This window comes from Cydia splendana, chromosome 2, assembly GCF_910591565.1.
Source record: "Cydia splendana chromosome 2, ilCydSple1.2, whole genome shotgun sequence".
Lineage (NCBI taxonomy): Eukaryota > Metazoa > Arthropoda > Insecta > Lepidoptera > Tortricidae > Cydia > Cydia splendana.
Genome location: NC_085961.1, coordinates 6,003,217 through 6,029,004, shown reverse-complemented (window position 1 = coordinate 6,029,004; position 25,788 = coordinate 6,003,217). Strand labels below are relative to the sequence as shown.

At 37.8% G+C, this 25,788-nt stretch overlaps 1 protein-coding gene across 1 annotated transcript in view; it reads left to right on the top strand.

Annotated features, from left to right (window-relative positions):
* Positions 1–25,788, top strand: part of LOC134802265 (uncharacterized) — a 185,568-nt gene that overhangs the window by 69,199 nt on the left and 90,581 nt on the right. Inside the window, exons 19-25 of the mRNA XM_063774851.1 lie at positions 9,652–11,099; positions 21,568–21,709; positions 22,158–22,271; positions 22,414–22,539; positions 22,659–22,754; positions 22,991–23,179; positions 23,593–23,683. Of these exons, the coding sequence (XP_063630921.1) occupies positions 9,652–11,099; positions 21,568–21,709; positions 22,158–22,271; positions 22,414–22,539; positions 22,659–22,754; positions 22,991–23,179; positions 23,593–23,683 (2,206 nt within the window). The remainder of the gene's footprint in view (positions 1–9,651; positions 11,100–21,567; positions 21,710–22,157; positions 22,272–22,413; positions 22,540–22,658; positions 22,755–22,990; positions 23,180–23,592; positions 23,684–25,788) is intronic.

Here is a 25,788-nt window from a genome sequence, read left to right as displayed (position 1 = left end):
GTTCTGGACGTCTTCTCAAATTATAATTCCTAGCATTTGTTTCGTGTGCTCTCAATAAACGTAACCTAACCTGATGAAAAATATCCTTTAAAATCCCGAAATTACCCGCATATTCCTCCCTAGGTACACCCGGCTCGTAATCCCTATCTGTGTCCTTATAAAACGACCCATTTATAACTGGCTCTCTAGCATGAACTAAAAAGAAAGGAGACTCATTTGTGGTTTCATTCACTGCACTGTTTATTGCAAACTGAATTTGGTGCAATTTTTCGTCCCAAGTCCTATGGTTCTCCTTTACGTACGAAGCTACAGCTGTCATGACCGTTTTATTGTATCGCTCAACCAGGTTTACCTGTGGAGTATATCGGGGTCCGTAAAAAACTTTAGGTACGTTATAACGCTTCATCAACTGTCTAAATTCCGATCCCGTAAACTGAACTCCGTTATCAGTAATTACGGTTTCAGGTACACCGTGCTTCAAAATGACATGGTGCTCAAAAGTCTTCGCCACCAACGCGCTGGTTGCGCGGCGAAGCGGAAAAAGAAGCGTATACTTTGAAAAGCAACACGTAACCACAAACAAAAACGTAAATCCTGCACGAGAGCGCGGAAGGGGACCTACCAAATCAATACTTAACGCTAACATCGGTCGATCACATACTTTTGGCTGTCCCATTAGACCTGGAGTCGCTTTCTGTGAATGCTTATAGGCTGCACAGGTATCGCAAGCCTTCACGAAATCGACAACGTCCTTATACATCCCTGGCCAATAGTATGTCAACGACAACCGCCTATGAGTTTTAAATACTCCAAAATGTGCCGCGGTTGGTTCGCAATGATTCGCGTGTAAAACAGCGTTCCTATCACCCTTGCGCACTACCTCTTTCCAGTCAAACTCTCGCAAAAGATTATACTTGTTTTTACTCAACCGGTACAATTTCCCTCCCCTAATACTATAGTTTGGGAAATTGGCCGGCAAAGTTTCACAACCTTTAAACGTCCTGTCATACCATTCGTCAGTCACGTCGTTAGGATTCACTTGGTCCACGGCGTCAACCTTCATGAGCCTGGACAGCGCATCAGGTACGACATTGTCGGAGCCCTTCCTGTGCTCAATATCAAAATCAAATTGAGACAGTCTGCAACCCCAACGTGCCAACCTGCCCGATGGATTTTCCAGGTTCATGAACCACTTTAGTGACGCGTGATCCGTAATCACCTTAAACCGACGCGAGCCTAAATATGCTTGGAACTTCTCAACCGAAAACAAAACCGCAAGAGCCTCTCTTTCCGTCGCGCTGTAATTCCGTTCACACTTGTTCAGAGAACGACTAACGTACGCAATAGGATGCTCCTGGCCATCAATAGTCTGTGAGAGCATGCCACCTACGCCATATGAAGATGCATCAGCGTGTACCGAGAACACTTTGCTAAAGTCTGGAACCGCCAGAATCGGAGCTGTCACTAATGCATTCTTCAAGGTGTTGAAAGCGTTATCGGCCTCAACAGACCATTGAAAAGCCGGGGCGTTCTTCCCCTTTGAAGTTAATTTATTTAAAGGCGCTGCTATACTTGCGAAGTTCCTTATAAACCGACGGTGCCAAGAGCACATGCCCAAAAACGTCTTTACTTCACGAGAAGTCGTGGGTATGGGAAAGTTCAAAACGGCTGAAACCTTCTCTGGGTCAGTTCTTAAACCTAATTCATCAACGACATGACCCAAGTACTTAATGGACTGTCTAAAGAACTTTGACTTGCCGAAATTTATCGTTAAATTAGCCATTTTCAACTTTTCCAACACACGGTTCAAAAGAAGCAGATGTGTCTGAAAATCTGACGAACATATGACAATATCGTCCACGTAACAGAACACCATACCATTCTCTATGTCACTGGTTATGTTGTGGTCAATGAGTTTATCCATGAGCCGTTGTTGTCGCGCACTCGCGCCACACAACCCAAAAGGCATGACTTTAAATTTAAATATACCACGACCAGGGACACAGAAACTAGTTTTCTCCTGCGAACTTTCATTTAGCGGTATTTGCCAAAACGACGAGCTCAAATCAATGGTCGACAGGTACCGTGCTTCCTTTAAGCTATCTAAAATTTGCGGAATGTATGGCATGGAATACGAGTCGCCCTTTGATACTGCATTTAGTTTCCTACAGTCTAAGCAAAACCGCCAGTCCCCATTTGGCTTCTTCACTAAAAGTGCCGGGTTGTTCCAGGGACTTTCGCACGGAGTAACAACATCTAACTTCAACATCCGGTCTAATTCGGAACTTAAAGCTGCACGCTTCTCAGGAGAGAGCGGATACTGTCGCGTTCTAATAGGCTGGGCATCGCCAGTGTCAATTACGTGTTCGACTAACGACGTCCTACCTAATCCTTTTTCCTCGAACGAGATATCCTTGAACTTCCCTACCACTGAGTCGGCTAGTTCTTGTTGTGCTGAAGTTAAATTGTCGTATGCCTGAATGGTATTCACCGGATTTACTGAAATACTGGACAAACTTAAATAATTGTTTGGTCTTTCTATGTAGTCGATGCTGTCAAATAATTCTGGCGCTAAATTAAATGCGCGCCAGAAATCCACGCCTAAAATAACGTCCGAGACAATACTGGGCACAACATAAAACTGAATAACCTTTGTAACATTTTTGAATGTTACCGGAACAAAAATGTACCCCAGTGACTGGACTACGACGCCATTTGCAACGCTACATGTATTAGACTCCATTCGTTGGAGCTCAAATCCAAACTTAATAAAATCTTTATAAGACTGCCGTCCCAAAATTGAAACGGCGGCTCCTGAGTCCGCCAAACCGTAAATGTCAAAATTACACACCTTAAGTTTCAAATATGGCCGAATGTCACCTTCCCTAGGTGCGAAGAGAATCGTAGCAATCGAATTATAACTTAAGAATTTTTTCATTGAAGCACTCAATTTATCCGGAAAAATATTGCTACAATTCGGCCCTATTCGTTTTTTGTCTGTGAAACGGAACGTATTTCCGCGCTTTGACTTTGACGTTTACGATCTGTCTGTGTTGTCTGTGACAGCCGGTTCGGACAATTCCTCGCTATATGATCTTTTGTACCACATGAATAACAAATAATCTCGCCTTTAGATGGTTTAGCCCTGCATCTCTTAAAATCATGCGCAGTGCCACCGCATTTATAGCAAGTAGGAACCGCGGCAGAGTTCTGTGCATGTGTGGATTGCGTGGACGAGCGTTGAACGTTCCTAACAGCGTTACTTTGTTGCCCACTCGATTTCGCTTGCGCTGGCGACCTACTAAATGTTTGTGAACGCTTGCTACTACTAACATCTACTGCGTTCACCTGTTTGGACTTGGCTTTATATGCGAAATCACTACTAAGTGTGTGAGCCGAACTAGACTTGTTGGGCTCAACAAAATACTGCGTACGCTGTGATGCCTGCTCTAATTTCCTACAACAATCCTTCAGCTCGGCTATAGAATCAACCTTTACTAATGCCAGTTGTTGTGAGAAGCTAGGCCTAATGTTATTCATCAAAATCTGCAACTTTTCCTCCTCCGGCAATGGATTCTTCAAGCGACCAAAAAGACAAGACATAATTGCAAAATAAATGTGCACTGGCTCTTCTAAACCCTGTGTTCTTGCAAGAATCTCACACCTTAGGCGAAAATCAAAGTTTGCAGGCTCAAACTCATCTAATAAAATGGTTTTTAAGTCATTCCAAGAAGAAACTTGTTCCTTTATACCTCTGTACCAAAGCAAACCCTGATCAACAAACAATTGAGCTGCCGAGTTAAACAAAACCACATCTGACACACCATAAGCCAACTTGAGTTCATCGACACGCTCTAGGAAAGACCTCGGATCTGTGTTACCATTAAACTTGACCCCCCATTTAGCCACATTCTTGTCTCCGGAGCAGTGAACTTGCAGCTCCCTAGTAGGGACTGCCTGTGAAACCTGAGTCACTGCTGCCACACTGTCGCTAGAGCTGCTGCCTGCCTGCCCTATACTGTCCAACTGTGCTAACAAAGCGTCAAGCCTATTTGTGAATTGAATCTTCTGAGCCAACTTCCCCGGATCTTCATCCACCTGAACCCGCAGAAGCCTGAAGTACAAATGACTACCCAGAGCCTTCGACCTGTTCCCGGAGTATCTATCCTTCGACTGAACAAACTTAGCTACTAAGGATGACAAATCATTTAATTTATCAGAAATAACTTTCAATTCTGACTCCGGGTTCAAATCTGTATCCAAAATCTCATCTGGCCGACACTCACCTACCAAATTCCTCAACTGTTTCCTAAGACCCTCAACTGTTGAGTGTGGTGTCTCTGACCTGATCTTTACTTCATAAATCAATTCATCGTGCAGCAAAGAGTGAAATTGCACAGAAGTGGCCATTGTATAATAAGTTTAACTCAAAAAATAAACAAATATGATGGCAAAAGATTTACAAATCCAACTCACACTATTGTAGTCTGACAATTATATTAGACAATGTTATATCAATGTGTTTTACTATGTTTTACCTTTTATCTGTGTATGTATATTTCCTTGTCTTTATTGAACTAAATTTTCTGACCCAAAATATAACAGTGAATGCAAAACCAAAATTGTTCACAATTTAAAAAAATCGTTCAAAATTCAAGTAAAAGTGTCTGTTCATAAATGTCAAAATTTCACAATTCGTTTTTTTTTTATACTTTCTAATAAAATATAACAATTTTTTTTGAATTAGTTTATTTGTGTGTAAAAATAACCTGTCCTATATATGTTTACTGTTATTAAAAAACTTTCGAGTCAAAATGTCTGAACTTATTTATACAAAGCTTCTCAATTTTTAAAGCAATTTCTGCACGAGCTTAAAAGCTTTTCGAACTTCACCTCAACAAAGTGTCAACTCAACTCAATTGCAATACTCATAAAAGCTCAGCTACAATAAAATTTATGTATGAGCACTGAATTATACACTAAAATTACACACTATTTTTAGAATGCTCAGAAAATATGCACAATAACTTAAATTACAGCCTCTTAAGTCTAAATCTCATGCATTAAAAGTAGCCAAATGGTACTAAAGTTTGACACTTTACTTCCTGACAAAAACGTCAGCACATATGTAACTAACTGAAAATTCAAGCATTTACTTCTAAGTTTTTACAAAATTACTGAATATCGTGCAATAATTTAGGCAAAACTCAAAGTGAAACAGCTAAAGCCTATACTTAACGTTGTCAGAGCGTACACAAGCAAAGCACAAGCTCAAAATTTCACCTAAACGTAAGTACTACTAAAACTTTTTTTTATCTATATGTGATGGCAGTGATACAAACTGATTTATGATGCAAATAGGGCTTTAAGACGGAATCTGTGGGCGCCAAATTGTCACGTAAATATTCCTAGCCCGGCTGTGGGCTTTCCCTGAGGAAACTCACGGACAATTAAAGTTACTAAATTAAATAAAAACTAAATCTTACCAAAAGCTCAAGCAGGTGCTAAACCTATTTCCATCAACTATTCAGGGCAATAAAGGACATGAATGAAAGTTAGTTTTTGTGACACATCATTTATTACTAATTCGAACACGGGCAGTTACTCTACATGTAAATCATTAAGCTAGCATAAGCACCTTATTTTAATAATGTCAGACGACAGAGCTGGGTCGTGCCAGAAATGGTTCTAAAATGATTTACAAGCAGACCTATCTAAATTTGTTAGTCCCTAAATTATCATTTGCCATCACATATGATTCTACTAAATTCTTTAACTTTAAATTTGGAAATGCTTCTAGGACGGAAAGAAAGCGTACACCAACCTCATAACACTGTTCCACCAGTTCAAGCCCGACGTGTCATCCTCCGCTGTGCCGGAGCCGATTCGCAGCAGCGGGAATCTGACCCGACACCGCAGAGCAACACCGAAGGACTAAGGTCTCAGTTTGAAAGTGACGTCATCTCCATCCAGCAGAAGAGCGAAATTCTTATGGCGAACTGCTCACCAGACACACTTGAAGTTTTAGGAATATGGACAGACTTCCATACTCTGATATGCGAACTGATTTCACATACGTAGTAACATAAAAACGAAAAAAAACCCCAGTCAGCTGAAAGAAACAATTCAAGATTAATAACTAGAAGCATGTGCTCTGCTAACCTAAGAGACATTATATGATCTAAGTTTCTCACCAGCTGGAAATTCCTAGAGTGGACTCATCTCGCAGCTCTGATACTCCCTCCCACCAACATTGTTTTACCAGCAGACTGGAAACAAAGCGAAATGGTCAAACAAAGATTCAACAAGGAGTTGCACCTGAGGACATCTATATATTATCATATTCTACTTACTGTTTGTGGCAAAATAACAACAGCATGAGCTCCCTAGCTCATGGATGCAGCGGCTACTGCATAACCAAGCCTCTGATCGATGCTACCAGAGCATGATGTACTTCGCTTCACTGTTCTATGTATAAAAGATGCCCATCCAGGGCGAAAACCAGCCAGGAAATGATCTCAAACCATTCTGTCCCTGGGATGACACAATCAAAATAACAGTAACTAATGAACTTCATGGAATAATTTTATATGCAAGTATAACCCAAAGAAATAAATCATATTCAATTATTTGAATATATTTCAACCTATTTTGTATTTATAAATTAAGTTTTTGATTTAAATATTTATTAATATTATTCCATAAATTTAGGATTTAATTTGAAGTAGCAACACCATCAACTTCAATTTGTTTCCTATTGGCTGAATGCCCGTCATGTATATTGTTGCTACATCAAAGACTTCCTTGCCATAGAACAAAACTACACTATATTCGAGACAATCCTCAAAACGTTAAACTGAACTAACCATACAAAGTGCCGTGTCACAATATCAATTATTTTAATTTTTTTGTAATTTTAGAGACGTCATTGTCAAGAAAAAAAATATATGAGTATAAATATTGACCAGTGAATTGGGAATGTTATTATATAGTTAATATATTATTACATATATGTATGAAAAAAAACATTAAGTATGTGATATCTATACAATATACATAAATGTATTTCCATTACTTTAATATTAAATTTAATTAAAATATAGCGTAGTTAAATTATTGTTGTTCGTGATAGCCTCGGCAAAATTAGAATATGTCAATATGTTTGCTGACAGTACCTAACAAGTCAAAAGAATATAACCGCTAAGAAATGTTTATTTATTTATACAATATACCCTATATGTTGTTACATTAAAAATGCATTTTTTTAAGTAACCAGCTTCCTAATCCAAGCTTCTATTTTATCAGATCATCTTTTATTTATGTTGTGTGGAAGATAACAATTACACATCAGTCAATAAAACCCTGCCAGCAAACTAAATTTGCTAGAGTAAAATATTCTTTGGCTCCACTATACTATTACCGTCATTTAATTTTCATTAATAAAATGTGGTAATTATTGTAGGAACAAAATGTAATCGTGCTAATTAAATTTGGTCAATGTGGAATTCCTTACAGGATACGATTGGACATATCATAGTTGTAAGTTTTGCAGTCAGCTAGTATGAGATTTGTTTAACTGATTTGTCCAGGATAAATGGTATGGTTTAGGTATATGTTGTAACTTGTAACACTAGAAAATGTTGCATCGCGTCAGCTGAAGTCCCAAACTTAACCAAAAAAGATTTGAAGTCGATAAAAAATTGGAGACTGACAATAGCTAAAAGTTGTAATAGGTACTCTTAACTTCGTTTAAAAGAATCTTGTTTCGATGAAGACTTACGTCGACATGACTATTGGAACATGTATATGTATACCTACTTAGGTAGATATCAAGTAGCCAAAATAATAGTAAATTGTGGATAAGTCCTTCGATTTACAGACTACCCTGTATATTCAGAGAATGACCCAATTACTAACACAAGTGTGCTACGATTGAACATCATTGGTTTCTTTTTTACTAATATTTACAACAACATCAAAAAGTTCGTAAATCTCTTTGATCTTGACTTAGATTGCTATTTTTACAAAACAATAGCTTTGTTTCCCGTTTGTTTGCGATTGCGGGACGTAAACGTGGATCAACACAATTCGTGACGAAAATAGTACATTGTGTTACTGTTGCTCGATTTGAGTCACGCTAATGCGTTAGTTGCACGAGAAATTGAATTTATACGTCTACTAACGGTCGCTTAGACTTGTGACTCTGCCTACAAAGCTGGTTCCTGGGTTTGAAACCTGGTAAGAGCATTTGTGTGCTTTCTCACATATCTATCGTCAGTACCCAATACAAAAAAAAGCTTTATCAAGATTGCTGTCGGACTTAGTTAAGTCTGATTTGTTTGAGATTATCTTGTAACATAATAGAGTTAGACCAAGAAAAGTCTGCAGAGATTTTGGCAGCATACGCAATGCCAGTGTTATTTATACGTCATAATTTCATAGAAGTTTGACGTTTAAAATAACACCAGCACTGCGTGTGCTGTCAAAATCTCTGCAGTCTTTTCTTGGTTTAGCTCTATATAATATTAATTGTATCCTCAATAACAGTACATACCTAATACTGTACTAGGCTGAGGAAGAGATTTAGATACCTACTTGGACGAAACAATTATGCTAGTACTTATATAAATAAATATTATACTAACTGATTGCCAAAATTAAATGTTCTAGCCGTAACTAAGACTTAGCTTAGGCGTTGCTATGTCAAAGGACTATAGGCTTTAAAGGAAACGAATTGTTGTGAACTGTATATAGATATATTGATGTTGCTTAACGAGCTCTGTGTTGAACGTTTATATATGCTTTATCATGTGTGTTGTCATAAACGTTGGAAAATCTTCGCTGTTTTATTTGTCATCCTTATTTTCATTTAAATATCATATACACAGTTTAGTTACAGTCGCCATCGGAGCGGTCAATGAGTTTATAAATGTCTGAACATAGCATGTATTATAAAGACGTTAAAGTGTATGTTGGGATCTTTTTGAGCACCTTGGTCGCTCCGATATATCTATAGGCGTTTGTACTTGGGTACGGCATACACTGCTGGTATACAATATTATTTGTTTTACAAGGGGCAAAGTTGTTGTTTAACCGCTCGTGCTAATATTGAACCACGAGCGTAGCGAGTGGTTCGAAAAATAGAATCTTGAGCGTTGCGAGGGTTTCAAAGCACGAGTGTTAAACAAAATTTACCCCCGAGTGAAACACAAAATTTTTCACCACACCAACCCTAAGGAAATATAAAATGTAAAATATCAAACAAAATCAAACCAAATCAAATCCAAATGAATGTTATTAAATATTTCCATCATCCAAAAGATCATTTAAAAGTAAATTCTACCAGCAAACATAAGAACACGATTCAAAATTTGCATTTGATTACTTTGCCTCTCATGAATAAAATGCAACTTTGCTATCAGTTTTTGAAGTGCAAAGTAAGCCTTTCCGAGCTGGTGTGGTGAAAAATAATATCCCACGTTAAAGATAGGTATAAAATGTACATTTTCAATCATGACGAGAAATAGGTATCTTGGTGTAATCATTTGTTTTCTATCGGATACTATCTTTATATCTAATAATTTAATAAATAAGATTGAAATAATATTCTTGAAGTAATTTCAAAATTACTACTAAATACTTTTTTCACAGGAATGCATAAACTCGCTGGCGTCAGACGACCACACCGGGATGGATTCCTTCCATGAATGCCTGCAGGAATACGGAGAAGGCCTAGAGGTCGTCCAAATATGCCTCGAACCCGAGGACACATCTATCAAGGACGAGGAACTATCAGCCTTATGCGATCTCAGCTTTGATGATTGTATCAAACGAGATGATACTTTGAACGAAAACATTAAAAACGTACCAGACAAAGTTAACGGAGTAACTGAGTTGAAAGTATCAAAATCTGACGACTCTTTGGATGACCCTGATGACGACATGACAATAAGAGAAGATGATGTTTTAATTACGCCACGAGAACTCCCCGACATCAGAACGAAATTTGTTGATGACAAACAATCGAAACGAACTTTGTCTAAACAACAAAGTAAAGATATATCGACATCAGATGAAATGGTCTTTGCAGTGACACCGACAGGCTTAGAAAGAATTAGTTTCGAAAAGTATTGGAAAGAATGTGACACAAAGACTACGTTAGAAAAAGTGAAAAGCGATGAAAGTTGGAAAGAGTGCTTAAATTCGCCAACAGAAGAAACTTCTAGTTTTTACGACGCTACCACAAGAATTTCCTTCCAAGAAGATGGGCAGTCCCTTCTTTTCATAGACCATGAAGTTGATGGCTACGAAACGTGCGTTGATGACGATTCTTCGTCCGTAAAGTGTACAGAAAAGAATGGCCATAAAATCAACGGCGATCGAGAGATCAAAGTGGAAGATAAACACGATAAAACAGATGCGCAAAACAATGACAAAGACGTCGATGCCAAAAATATAGAGCAGAACGCTCCCAGTATCTTAGACGAAGTGTCGTACAATCCGTGCATCCAGGAGCATATAATAAAACAAATGAAATCCTTAAGAATCGAACCCATAAATATGAATATAAGTCATAAGAAGAAAAAGAAAAGTCCGACGAAACATAAACCGTCCAAAACTGTGCAGTGCGTCGAATACTACAATGATCAAGCCGAATGTTTAGAAGAAATAAGACAAAAGAGGATAAAAGAAGAGGAAACCATACATAAAGCTGAGCAGAAGAAGATTCTGGACTCGAATAAAGCTGTGATTGAAAGAAAGCTTCATTTGAAAATGCAAGAACCGAGTGAAGAATCGACAGACTTGGAAACAAGTTACGTGCCAGGGTGCCATAAGTGTTTTTTAGAGAACTATGCCTACGCTATCACGAAAGCGTATATAGCGGAGGCCCATGCTTGCAAGTTTTGTGAAGTAATTCGTGAGATACTGGAGGTTCCGAAGGATGTCCCAGACCGGAGAATGTCTGCGCCTGCCTTCGTCAGCCTGGAGAGTCCAGGATCGACGACGGAGGAGGAGGATCTGTTGATGGTGCCAATCGTGAAGGACAGGAGAAAGTCAGCTGGTCCATTAAAGTTTCTTGTGCCTTCGAGGAGAACCAGGTATGTTGATCTAGTTCTTTACAATCTTTACTTAAATTATGCCAAATGTTTTGCTACTTACTAATACATAATTTTACGACCCTTCGGGACAGGCGTCCATCGGTTGATCCCACACAGTTAACCGATACTTATTTAAGTTATTTACAGACCTCGAAATGTAGGGGGCAGAATTTGATGTCAGGTAGGGATTTTCTATATCAATAAATTTAACTATCGATCCCAGATACAAGTGATCGCCCCCGGCTTTGTTGGTCACTGGTAAATATTTTACGAAATCAAGGGATCATCAGAAATACAAGGAAAAAATACAAAATAGGGGATTTTAACCCTTTGACCGTTAAAATCCCCTATTATCCCCGTTTAACTAACCTCCGTGCATCCAACAACGTTTATGTATTTTATGATGGCGCGTTATATAGGTATAATAGGCGTGGCGTTCAAAGGAACGTACAATTATGGCAGTAAGTAGGGGAATATATAAATTATTAACAAACAAATTACTTTTCATTAACCTTGTTTTAAAAATAACATCAGACGAACGCAAACATTAAAGATTTCCTTAAACACGTGCCGACAAGCCTAATGCGATGAAGCCTTATTTTGAGGCCGGCTTTATAAGATCTCTTTACACAACTACAATCAAATCTGAACCTAAGCTATACCGTACAAGACTCAGTTTCCAATGACACATTATCACGTGTACATGGTCACGCGAATGCCATGGTATGTTATAGGTTATTTTGAATGAAATAGGGTCTGGATTTGAAAAACCGGACGGGAAAAGAGTTTTTTTGCGAACGTCAGACTTTTTTAATAACAATTGTTCAAGTTCAAGTTGAAAAGGTTAGGACGAGACATGAGGGCGTGGCGAGTCATATCATGTGACCCGACAAAATTAAATGGGACATATTGAATTATTTAGGAATTAGACGACAATACCCGATAAAAAAAGTAATCGACAAATTTCTGAAAATAAAAAAAATGATAATATTTGAGCGACACCAACCAATTTGTTTAATACTAAGGCCCAGTTGCACCAATCACATTTAACAGACTGATTAACATCAAACAGCAGTGAAGTATGAAATTTCCCGTACAAATAAATTTAGCGAACGGTGACAGACGGTTTGGTGCAACCGACCCTTACTTAATATAATAAAGTATTCAGTAAATTAACTAAGTGATAGCGAAGGAGCCAAAGCGAATTTAACAATCTTTAAATATTTCTCCTTTACCCTTGATACTCGTACACAAACGCAAAGGTTTGTTAAAGTTGCCAGCAATATGCCGCAGTAAAAATATTTGTCAACATATTTTTGGGGCCAACCTGTATTATATTAGGCTGTAGGTACCGGTGCATGTTTACCACAGACGTGTTAATAAAAAGATGTCAGTCGATTTGTTAAATCTAGTTCGCAAATTTCTGTGATCGTGACGTGAACCTCGACAGTAATTTTCATCAAAATTGTCTAGAATGGACCTCATAACATAATAACATTTGTAGGTAATGATTAGGTAGGTGATCTATCTATATTCTACGGGACGCCATGTATTTGACCTAGATTACCTTTTCTTGTACAGCAACTGAAAATTACATGTTATTTATTTTCTAAACTACCTAGCTAAACTAATCCTAGTGGTAACGGAGCACCTCAGTGCCACTCATGCAGTTACCAGTACGGTTACCATCAGTTTGTCACTGACATAAACGCCGTCGAGAACGTAATTTACTTTCTATACATCCCGTTTGCACTAATATGGGAGTGCGAGCGAGATGTATAGAAAGTAAATTACGTTCTCGACGTCGTTTATGTCAGTGACAAACTGTACGGTTACCATCAGTTTGTCACTGACATAAACGCCGTCGAGAACGTAATTTACTACAGTACGGTTACCATCAGTTTGTCACTGACATAAACGCCGTCGAGAACGTAATTTACTTTCTATACATCCCGTTTGCACTAATATGCGAGTGCGAGCGAGATGTATAGAAAGTAAATTACGTCCTCGACGGCGTTTATGTCAGTAACAAACTGATGGTAACCGTACTGGTTTAGGTACTAAGGGAACTACGGTATTGACCGAATTTAAATAATGGTGATTAACAGTCTGTAGTAATAGTTACTGGTCTTTGCTATATTGCTCGTTAATTTGGGTGAGTGGCAACTACGCAATTCAGTAATTGAGTATATCCCGATGGGACTATGTATTGAGTGTAGTGACACGCAAAAACTGTCCCACTAATACGCATAACAACAATACATCTGACAAATAAAGTAGGTACTCCATGACTCTAAGTTTATCCAATGATACTTCACATAATACCTAGGGTTAAAGATACTCTTAAATAAAATTCCAAGATTTTACATAACTAATTTGTCGCGTCGCTAAGTCGTGATGGTCAGACAGACAGACCAAAATGGGAAAATCATAAAAATTCCCAGCGTGACATTTGATCTTTAAAAATCTGTTATTTATTTGTTATTGATATATTAATTATTATACTAGCAACACATTTCTTATGCATCAATAATATAAGTACGCGTACGCGCAAGCGTGCGAGCGAATGTTGTAAAAAATTAAATTAAATGGACATTTGTAAGTACTACGAATGTGCCTCCTAGTTGACTACGGAACTATAAACAACCTTTATTCACTATGCTATGCACTTTAAAATTCTTCCGCTTGAAAGTGGAGCAGGTCACTTCCATCCGTTTCCCATTAACTAATATGAAAGAGTATAGGGAAATTAAAAAGAAACAATCTCCAGCCCCGGCCGGCTTAGGGGATTAGAGAAAACAGTCAACCACGGCTAGTGATGCGCCGATATCGATACATTTCCGTCGGGTATCTTTTGTGAACATAAAAGATAAGATAAGGATAGAACAAGATGATTTTTAATGCAAAGATATACTTAATGCTTTGTTCGCAAATGTGGACAAAGGAATACTTTTATAACATTAGAAATAACAACATTAAATAATTCTACAAAATCAACCGTACCGAAGTACCATTGGCCACACAACTGTGTGGTAAGGTTAAACCTTAATACAAAAGGCATAAGGCCCACCGATGGACAGTTAAGAGTGTTGCTGTTTGTACGATCTTTAGCATGGAAAGTGTTAACATGTTATTGGCTTTAAGTTTCGGCAATGTGTCCCAGTGTGCGACACCCTGGGAACAGTGGGAACCTTCATAACCGCATGTGCAGTCACGGACATCAAATAAATCACAATTTAGGTTTTACTTTACATTTAACATTTCATATATAGCTTTAGTTTTGCGTTCAAATTGGCTTGAAACCTAAATGGCTCAACAATTAAAACCCGTGACCGTACGTGTGACTGTACGTGCGATCAAGGGACCAGAAACATTACCTACCTAATATGCCGTTTTGTGCCTTGTTCAATAATTTATTCCGTTTTATCAACTAGCTAGATTGACGCGTAAATGAAAATGTACACAAATATGATATTTATTTGTTCCTCTTTTACGTTTAGTCGTTTGATACCTCGTATTTATTTATACAAAAGCATGATGCATCGTTTATTCATGAATAGCGGAAATGTGTTTTTAACTACCTTGATGTGGTATTTAGAAATGTCGTTGGAAAATTATTTTTGCTATGTTTGTGTGTGTGTATGTATCCTTGATCGAATTTTTCAGTGCCTTAGGTACAACAAAATTATGCATATCTATATTTTTGCCCGTTACATTGAAAATGAGATACTCGTAATTATGAAAACATCGCTTATACATAATAATTAAAACTAGGTCCATCGCAAATTATCTACATAAACCACAAAATGAACACGTTCATTTTAACAATAACCCGACACTCGATATCAATAAAAACCACAACGCTCGCATCACTAAAAGAAAATTGCTAATACTCATAATTGAATTATGGTTAGCCGACCTCAATGTATCATTGTTGCCGCGGCCTCGCCAGACCCCGCTTGTCGTTGTCGCTATCGGCTTTGTCGTTTGTCGCCGTTGTCGTTCGGATTTGTGTTGTCGCTTGTGGAATGAACGGTTTCGAAATTTGAATTGGGTGAGTGTTTGTTTTCTTTTGTTTTTCCGTCTATTGTTAGGTTAATTGAATTACAGTGGATTAAAGAGGATCACGTTTATTGTTGGCTCTCCTCGTGTAGGTTTGTAACATTGTATTTCGTAGCAATAATCATTATAATCAAGGCAAAAATGACTGTGCGACGCCAATGACTTTATTCGTATCTTTGGATAGTTAAAGTTCAACTCTTTGGATTTACTCTTTGGATAGTTGAGGATTAACACCTTTATTGATATAACCCCAGTAAAGAAAAATCTATTTTTAAAATTCCTTAATAGCGGCCTCTTATCATCCACGTACTTCTGTACCCTAAAGGCAGTAACTCATATTTGTACGAAGCCTACTAAACAAACACCCATTTGTAGGACTTCTTTGATTGTTTTTTTACATTTATTATTTCCCAAAATCAATTCAAAATTTGCCTTTCAGTGTAATCGAGATATATATTTCTTTTTAGACATTAGGCTGCGCAATGCGTATTGTTTGTGACTCGGTCATTGATATGATACGTACACACAAGGGCAATGAAAATGGGTAGATTTTAGCATGGAAGTTCCATAATGAAGCTCCTAATTACACACGTCACAGGCATACTGTACTTCTGTAGCTTTAATCTAAGCTGAAGCCTGCTAGATATTTACGACACAGATAAGTTGCTTAGTTAAGGGGCTACCCGAGGTTTTCATCGATTTTTGACAAGTTTTGAATCGTATCTCCTTTTTTTGAATTAACAAACACTTTTTTCTTTTTTCGTATCAAGTTTGCTGTGAAGGATCTTACATGAACGAAATCTACATATTTGGGTTCGTCTTTGACGTCTCGAAAAATTTTAAACTAATTGACACAAAAGTTATGGCCAGAAAACCAGTTTTTTAGCCTAAAATTGTTCAACTTTGATGGCAAATATCTCGAAGACAATGAACTTTTAAGTAAATTTGGGATACTATATTGCTTAAAGCCGTTGCTGTTAATATAATAAGCTACAAAGAACATTAGAAAACTAAGGGATTTATATCGAAGGTCATTGGCGTGGGGTAGCCCCTTAACTGTGTTGTCGTATCAAGGCGGTAAAATTGGAGGCATTTCCGCTGCACCGCCTCATTTTCCGCTTCGCCAAGCGAAACAACTTCTCGGTGCACTTGATTCCTATCTTTATACTGACGATAAACTGTGGTAAATAAGGACACAACATAAGGTTACATTTATTCATTAAATATTCTTTAGGTATATAATATTCACTTGTCACCTGCAATATTATGTTATTGCAGGTGACTGTACTTAAGTGACATTTTAGATCCGGGAAAAGTAGACAGTGGGTAAAAAATCATCAATAACTTATGTTCATACATACTGCCGTCACCGTCAGAAAACCTTCCCGCTTGGAAAAATTTCCACAACACAGGTCACACACTACCGTAGGTATACAAATATTTGTTATGAATCTATTGCTTACAGAAGGTACAGTCAGCAGCAGAAGTTGCCAGTCGGGCGAGGTGTTCAATATTACCTTGGCACGCTCTTATTCTCTTAACAGTAAAGTCTCGTCAAGATCATTTTGAACACCTCGCCTGCTTAGCAACTTCTGCTGCTGACTGTATATTAAAAAAAAACAGATGCAAAACCATATTTGCGAAAATGCGGCATCGAACTGCAAAAAATCTCCCAATACGGTTGTGATTCTGACAGTCATTGATGCTCTTTGTAAATAAACAGATCAGGGGCATACCAAACCCCTTTATCAAGGGTTTTTCATACACATAGTTTGATAATGTTTTTCATTTCAAATGCTGATACTTTCAGATGCTGGTAATAAAATATAAGTGGGTATATAGGTAGGAATATTATAATTAATTAAGCTAGGGATACACTTATCCCACGTACGCAACGTAAACTGCCTTAAGTGCCGTGTTCCGTAGAAATAGGTAGCCAATGTAAATTGCAACAACGATTGTTGATCGACTAGTTTTTCCCCATTGTTCAGAGATAATGAAGTGAACAAATGCATTTACACGGTGTTTTTGTATTATGTACTAAGCCGAGAAATTGTTCCTTGTAATCTTGTAATAGGTACCTACATTTCTGTCTGTGATGCCCACAACACACTTATTATAGAACAAATAATTTAGTAAAGAAAAAGGTTCAACACAAATATATTATTATCACTCGGATCAAACTTGTTTTGCACCGACTTTGACGTGACAAAGTGTGGAGTGCTGATTTTTTTACAGGATTAGACGTTTATGCTGATACTTTCAGACTTTGCCATAACAAAGTCTGTGTCTTGATTCTATATAGGTTGGCGCTATAATATATCTGGGTCAAACAGATCACTGTGTTATGTCTTTCCTGTAGACATACACAAGAGTTAAGGGCTATAAAGGCTAATTTTCTTATTTAACCCTTATCCACGTGAAAAGGTCCTCCTTTTATTTAGAGAACTATGATAAAATCATTGCTTACATGCCCACAAGCTGTTAACTATTGCCCATAGGAGAGAAAAATGTACTGTTCGCGATAACACCTTAGTTTTCTCTCCTGTGGGCAATAGTTAACAGCTTGTGGGCATGTAAGCAATGATTTTATCATAGTTCTTTAAATAAAAGGAGGACCTTTTCACGTGGATAAGAGTTAAATAAGAAAATTAACCTTTATAGCCCTTAACTCTTGTGTATGTCTACAGGAAAGACATAACACAGTGATCTGTTTGACCCATCTCGTAAAATAGATGGCACCAGTATCCCGCAAAGTAGATGAGACCAAAACCCCATTCGACGTCAAGTAGCAGGTTGCATTAATTACGTATCAAAATAAGACATTCAAGTAGGTACTTATCCTTCCTCAGTCGAGTAACATGAGTAACATAGTTGTTATGACGTATATTAATGTCAAAATAATGACATATGCACCTACACAATACGAGGTAGTAAACACGCGTTAGGTTTTTCTTATTTGTTTGTTATTCACGTAACAACCCATCAATGAATAGGGACGGGGTGAACAGAAATACGTGTCGACGTAAAAAGGAGACGCGTAATTGGGTCATTCCCATGTTTCCAATAGAATAGACACATTCATAACACCATTGCAGATCGATGGCAGGGGCGCTTTCAGGAGCACTAGAACCGTTTGCATTGCTCACTACTCTCACTAGGTTATGTATGATTGTTTTTTTTTCTGACTGTGATATATGTATGTATTAATTGTACTAACGCTAGCTCTAAGTTATTTTTTTGTTATTAACAACTATGGACATTTATGTCTCCGAAATAAATTATTTGAATTGAATTGAATAACAAAATGTTTGAGCCTTTACATTTATTTGGGCTAAAGGGGCCCACTGATTAACAGTCCGCCGGACGGTATCGGCCTGTCAGTGAGAACAAAATTTTGACAGTTCCGAACAACTGACAGGCCGATACCGTCCGGCGGATTGTTAATCAGTGGGCCCCTTAAGACGAAACAGGAGCTGAGTTTTAAATATTTTAGGTAAATATACCCGTCTCGCTAACGGAAGCGGCACCTAAAAGTAGTGCGATAAGGACAAGGCGAAAAATCCTGCGTAAAAATCTCAAAAATCGAGGTTTCGTACTCCTCTGTTTCCTCCTCCAAAACATAACCAATCGTAACCAAATTTGGAAATCTAAATGATTATGAAATTATCTGTGTCGGACCGTTTTGCTTTTTTGGCTAATTGATATCAGTTTTGAATGCCACGCCTCTCATTGCGGCATAGTCAATTAGGCCATTTTGGCCATTTTTGAAGGGCTCTAGCGCCTTAAAAAACAAAAATATCAAAAAAAGCAAAACGGTCTGACACAGATATTGATAATATTAATCTGTGTTGAAAAAATCATTGCTCTAGCTTCAAAAACCACGGAGGAAAACGAGGAGTAAGTTTGTATGGAGAAATGACCACTCCCGTTGGCTCTTAAGAGCGCACCGCGATTAATTTGCTTGCGGTTTCTACCGTTTACCGTAAAGCATTTGACTAAATAATATATCAACGGGTAGGGACCAGATGAAAATTATACGAGTTGAAGTATAAATATGACGCAGAAAGTTTTTCCTATAACCCTAGTACATATTACATGTTCTACCGTTTTAGAAATAGGACAAATTCGAAACAATCTGAATAGTTTTCTGCGAATGGAGTTTTTAGGACAGGTAGGCGATAAAAAAATATGTCTATAGGTTTTCCTGTGTTATCCTTGCTAATTGGACGGTAGAGACCCGATCCCGGTCTGGGAACAGGAAACATAAAATTAAAACAATGAAACGTTTGAAAAATAATTTCAGGTCCCTAACTTGAAATAGCTAGCATTTTTTCTTGGTTCATAAACTACGTACACACAGCAGCTAGGTAGGTAGGTGTCGCAGGTGGTAGGTAGATAGATAACTAAAAAAAACTCAATCAGTGAAAAGTCGGAATGGTCACGTCCCGTCCGTCCTAACAGTTTCTTAAATATAGTTAATCGTAAGAACTCTTCCCATCAAGTCAACTTTGCTATGGTACACCGTACACCCAAAGTACACCTAATCAGATTAGAGTACCATATGTACAGCGAGCTGCAAAATTGCGTTGATATAATAATATTATGAATGAATTCCATGCAATATTACAGTTCGCTGTAAATACAGATGCACTTGTCAAACGTAATTTATAGGTACCATTTTATTGTACACGTAGAACACCTCTCAGCCAAGGCTCGGAACCGGTTTTTTCTTCATACAAAAAATACCGGTATTATTACTTCTTTTTCGTGCTTTGGTTTATTATTTCATTTTTAATGGGACATTATATAATACGAAGTTGTTACCTAAATACATGATTCAGTCGTACGTAAAGAGCATAAAATAATTAAAAATATTGGCCTATTTCGGATTTCTAAAAAAACCTTGCACGGAGTTAACAACACAGTTATCAAGCATGTAATATTTATTTCGTTATTCCCATCCCTAGTACAGTCGCAAACAGGCGCGTTCGGTCGGCTGTGTCGCCTCGCTAAGTGATTGAACTCTATGAATCCCGTACAGTCGAGAACAATGGTCAGATATGAAATTATTTAAATTTGATCGACAGTGTGATATTTTATCGTATACTGAAAGGTTAATTGTGTCGTCCAAAATTAAGGAACATGTAAATAATTCAAATATGACAATATTTGATTAGACTTCCAATCCTCCCAATTAAGTGCAGTAAATGGCATTATTTTAATTTTTATTCCTTGTTTGTGACAGTATAAATGAAATGAAATGAGGTAGTTTTACACTTTTGTCGCTCACGGTACCCGCGTTCAGCTAGGAGGATCGCACTCGAGAGACGCAAACATTAAATTTGTTTCCAATTGCATTTCATTCTTTGTTAAAAATTCAAGTCTTGTAATAACTAAACATGTATGATGGTATTTATTTTTCACAACTTTGTGTAAATGTCATATATCTGATATACCTACCTATCAATTTAAAATATCAATTGAAAACAATTATGCAAATTTTAATTTTTAACCAGCAGAAACGTCTCCTAACGATGCTACTAAGCCCAAGCGTCTCACCCAAGACAGTAATTTTTCCACTTGTAAATTTATTCTAAGCTTAACAATTATGCACTACATCTTTACGTTTATTACTCCACTCCCAACGATATAGTTAAAATGTTGCTACGCTATGCCATAATATTACATACATGTTCAATGTTCCGTCACCCACACTGTTAACTGTACATTGGTGGACCTTAAGTCTTTTGTAATAAGGTCCTCCGATGCACAGTTAGGAGTGTTGACGTTTGTTCATGGTCTTCATGGTCCAATAAAGGCATAACTAAATCAGATTGAAACGGCCTTGGCCTCTATACGAGCCGAAGACGATTATCTAGGTACTTACTTTGATAAATTGCGCCGCGAACAATTTTGCACGCTATACTTGGGTGTATTGAGAGAAATTTTCCATTTTCCTCTTTGGATATTAACATAGGTACCTAATTGAAAATATTTTTATAGTTGAACCAAGAAAAGTCTACAACGATTGTTATAACACACGCAGTGCAAGTGTTGATTTAAACGTCAAACTTCTATGGCATTATGACGTATAAATAACGCTTGCACTGCGTGTGCTATCAAAATCATTGCAGACTAAACTTATCTTGGTATAACTCTAGGCAATTTGATGTACTTAAGTCAAAATAAGTCATACGAAGGGGCATATTAAAGGTATGGTTAACTAACATACAATAAATTGAGTAAAAATATTTTCTTTAAGTAATGATAATATCCAGGGAGAAAAATGGGGACCAAAATACTAAATCTTGTAATAATATATACCTGTTCTGAAACTTCAGGTCTCGGTCTGAGACTTTCAGAATAACTAAACAATAGTTAAGACCAACGGTTTATTTTGCAGTTACGCTCCTCAATCAGCCATGACGGTGACGGCGTCGCCGCGGCGAGATGGACTAGCCAGCCAGCAATGGGGACCGCCGCGAAAAGTCACTCTCACAAGAAGCCCCGGTGCTCCGTTAGGAGTCAGCATTGTTGGAGGGAAGGTAAGGGATGCTTGTCATGATAATGCCACACTGCAGCTCTGATGGGGATGCTACCTAAACGAGACGGACTGGCTGGCCAGCAATGGGGATCGCCGCAAAAAATTGCATTGACGTGATGCCCCGGTGCTCCGTTAGAATCGTTGGAGGTAAGGTAAGCCAGGCCAACAATGGGGACTGCTGCGAAAAGTCACTGACTAGATGCCGATGCAGGGGCTTCATAACTTAACCCTAGGGGTTATCTTTGGATGGAGACAATGCGCAATAATGTAGAGTATACCGCAACTGTGGTGCAAGGTTCTTGTTCCCTAGACTTCGTGTCAATAGCTCTACAATAACCCACAAAACTATCGTACGAGACAAGGATTCCACAAAGCCACTATTCCCCCTAATGGTCGCCGATTATGCCCAAAATGCTTAACCGTAACACGATTTTCTTTAATCGTTGCAGGTGGATATTATTGACAGTCAAGATAACGCTGGGGCCGATGACAAGGCCATTTTCGGAATATTCATCAAAAATGTTGTTTCGGAGAGTCCAGCCGGCAAATGCGGAGAGCTGCATGTAAGTATCGTATAACCATACCATTCGTAGAAACGAAAATTCTGTAGTATTACTTTTGTCATCTGAATCGTTATCATTTGAAATCTATCTCATCTTCTACGTCCAAATTCAATATTTGTTAACGGTGATTGTATTCCCATAGACCGGTGACCGTATCCTCGAGGTTGATGGAGTGTGCGTCAGAAACGCTCAGCACGAGCGAGCGGTGCAGCTCATCAAAGCAGCTGGTGACACTGTTACGCTCACTGTTCAGAGTCTACCGTCGTGGGTGAGTTGGCACTGAGACTGTTAATCGTAAAACAGAAAAAAACTGTTAACTGTTCTATGTCTTTGGTCACCTATGACACCGATTATAATGATGGTTGATGATGATAATTATCTGTCCAGAACACCGACTCGTCCGACGTGGAAGCCGAAGCTTCCCCGCACCCCGCGCGGCGGACGCCGCTACCCGTCGATGGGACGCCAGAACACGAAATTAAGGTACATTCCATGCATGGATGGATTAGTTTCCATGACAATCGCTGATAAGGCTAAGACATTAACTTAAATTAAAAATCTTATCCACCTAAAACATTCAATTTTCTGCTTGAGGTAGTAAGAGAAACCTTGCTATTTTTTTAAAACTTGCAAAAGCGATAAGGCCTTTTGGGCCTTGTCAGGTATTTGTAGGTAATCTGTTTTGAAATATTTTCTGCCAATACGCCAATATTTTGTAGATAACAGTGACATCAGAGCCGGACATAGAGAAAGAGTCAGAAGACACGGAGAGGGAGACAGAGAAGTCGACATCGGAAACCGAACCGACGCCGCCGAAGAAGCCTGTTTACTCGGATTCGGAGAGCAGTGACGATGAAGAGGATGAGAGAGAGCTACAGGGGCGGACTTACTCGGACAAAGGGGTTGAGGTGGGTCTTATTATAATAAACTGACCACTAACAATTACAAAACAAAGATTATCTTAACATCTTTGAAATTATTATAAATAAAGGTGACGATATTTCCCAAGGCAACGGATAGGGATTGGAGGAGTAAAAACTGAAGATCGAGTTAAATGTCGAGCCATGACCATAAGTTGATGAGAGATGTAAAAATTCTAAGTATAAAGCAAACAAACAAAACTTTATAACCCCGGGTTTACTCGTCAGATATCTATAAAACATCCCATTTTCTTACACAGTAAAATTTCAGCAAATCACGTAATAACTACGGTTACGAATATATTTGGGTGAACTCGTAAAGTAAGAGCTTGCTTACATTGTTGGTGTAATACGACCAAGGAGAAGAATACACAAAACGAATGTCTGTTTATTTGTTCTAGATCGATCGAGCATCAGCCGCTGCGGTCAAACGCAGCAAAGAAGAGAAGGAGGCAGATAAAGAAGAAGAAGATGACTTCGGCTACACGACAAGTGAGTGGAAAGATACATTATTCACACTTCTTAACTTCTCTTTCTATCTCGTGCACGTTTACTTCTATGCGTGCCTTTTGGAGCACAGTCGGTGAAAATGGGTTTAACCCTTAATTTGCAAGAAAATATCCAAGGTCTACAAATAATATATCAAGATTAACAAACGTTGTGGTTTTGTGGTGGTAACAAGGTTTTAGAGCACTTGATGGAAAATAATTGCGATGTTTTTGATAGTACTTTTATTGTGTGACATTGATTACCGAATCGATAAGGATTCATCCATCCTAAAAAAATTGTGATTTAAATAAATGAATGATTTATCTTTTCGATAGAAAATTCAAATTTGATAGGCAGATTTTTGTGGGTTGGATTTTTTCCCCTAAATTATGTCAAATATAATAAAAGTTGTTGAAATAAAATTCATCGGTCTGTTTTTAAAGCGACATTAGATGGACAACTAGGTTCAAATTGTTTGAATAAATAGTTCGAACGCAACTTCCTTGTCGTAGCGTACACTTGTCATCTTGGCTATACCCCCTGGTGTACTTTGTTAACGGCAGAGGAATGAGGTAGGTGTGTTTTCCTACTGCCTATGATGTGGTACTTAGGCCTACTGTCCACGGAAGCGTAGCTGCATAGCGGCAACGTCGCGTCAGCCGCTCCGTGGACAGAGTTGTGCGGTTTTGTATGTAGGCTGCAAGCAAGCGTACACCAAGCGTACAATGACGAATACGCGTCTATGCAGCTACGCTTCCGTTGACAGTAGGCCTTATTTATACAAATATACAAGTATGTAGTTGATATTGACGTTCGGGGCTCAGAAGTAACTTATTTTCAGATTTTGTATTTTTACTGGTGTGGTTTTGATAAAGTATTAATTTCGAGATATCTTGTAGGTAATTAATGGATAATGACAAATATTTCCTATATGTTTGTAAATTGTTAAACGTTTGATAAATGTTTGAGCGTATTTTCATAACAATTGATTCTCTAATGTACCCAGTAACTGAAAAAAAAACCTGAAAATATATCTCTAAAAATAAATTTTAATTTTAATTTTTGCAGTAGGGCGTCTGTTTTTATATTCTACTACCAATCTACTTATTCAATCTAATTGTCATTTTATTACAAAAATGTACAGATTGATTAATAAAATAGCCAATCATACTGGCTGTTATTTTAATATCTGGGATACAAAAACATATAACAACACAAACCTTCATCATATGGCATACAGATTTTACAATAACTTCAATCCATTATTATTAGGTACAAACAACCGTACCTATACGCGCACATTCTGTACATTATTTAAAATCTAAATATTTTACTAAATAATTATAATAGGTACGACTGCAATTGCAGGTGATACGTTCTACAGGTTGGTCAAAAAATAAGTGCATTCCCGTTACCAGGATTATATAAAAAAATTTGGCTGTTTCATATATTTTGGCTGGTCCATTTTCTATGGGAGGGTAATTTTTTTTTTGCGATTTCTGGATTGGTCCAATAGTAAAAGTTGCTCAGTATAATCCCTAAACCTCCCTGGCAACGGGAATGTACCTATTTTTTGGCCACCCTGTATATGTACAGTCAGTACCAAATAGACAGCGATGAACAAAGTGGCCAAATATAAGTATATATCGTAACACACCATAGAAGATGACTGTCTCGATACTCTCGATATATTTGGCAACTCTAGCCTTCGCTATCTATTTGATGCTGTCTGAACTACAACATTAAAACGTTGTATGAAATCGAACCCTTTCTTATGACTCTCAAACCACGTACTCGTATTGTGACCTCTAACCCCTTATTTATAAAATTTTACGGGCCTGATTTGGTTAAATTAAGTTTTATCCCTTTCTGACAAATACATAAGTCAAAATGACAGATAAGGACAAACGATTATTAGCTAATAGAGGTTTGTAGCGCGTTTATGAATAAGGGGGTTACCTACAAAAAAGCCTTTATTACCAGTTGTGGCAACTTCACGCGAACAATCCTCGAGAATTGTCCAACTTTTGTTACTCGTTGTTTCAAACAGATGCTGCGTTTTTGCCTAAACTATTGTTGTGATATTATGTAGGCTGTTTATTGTGAAA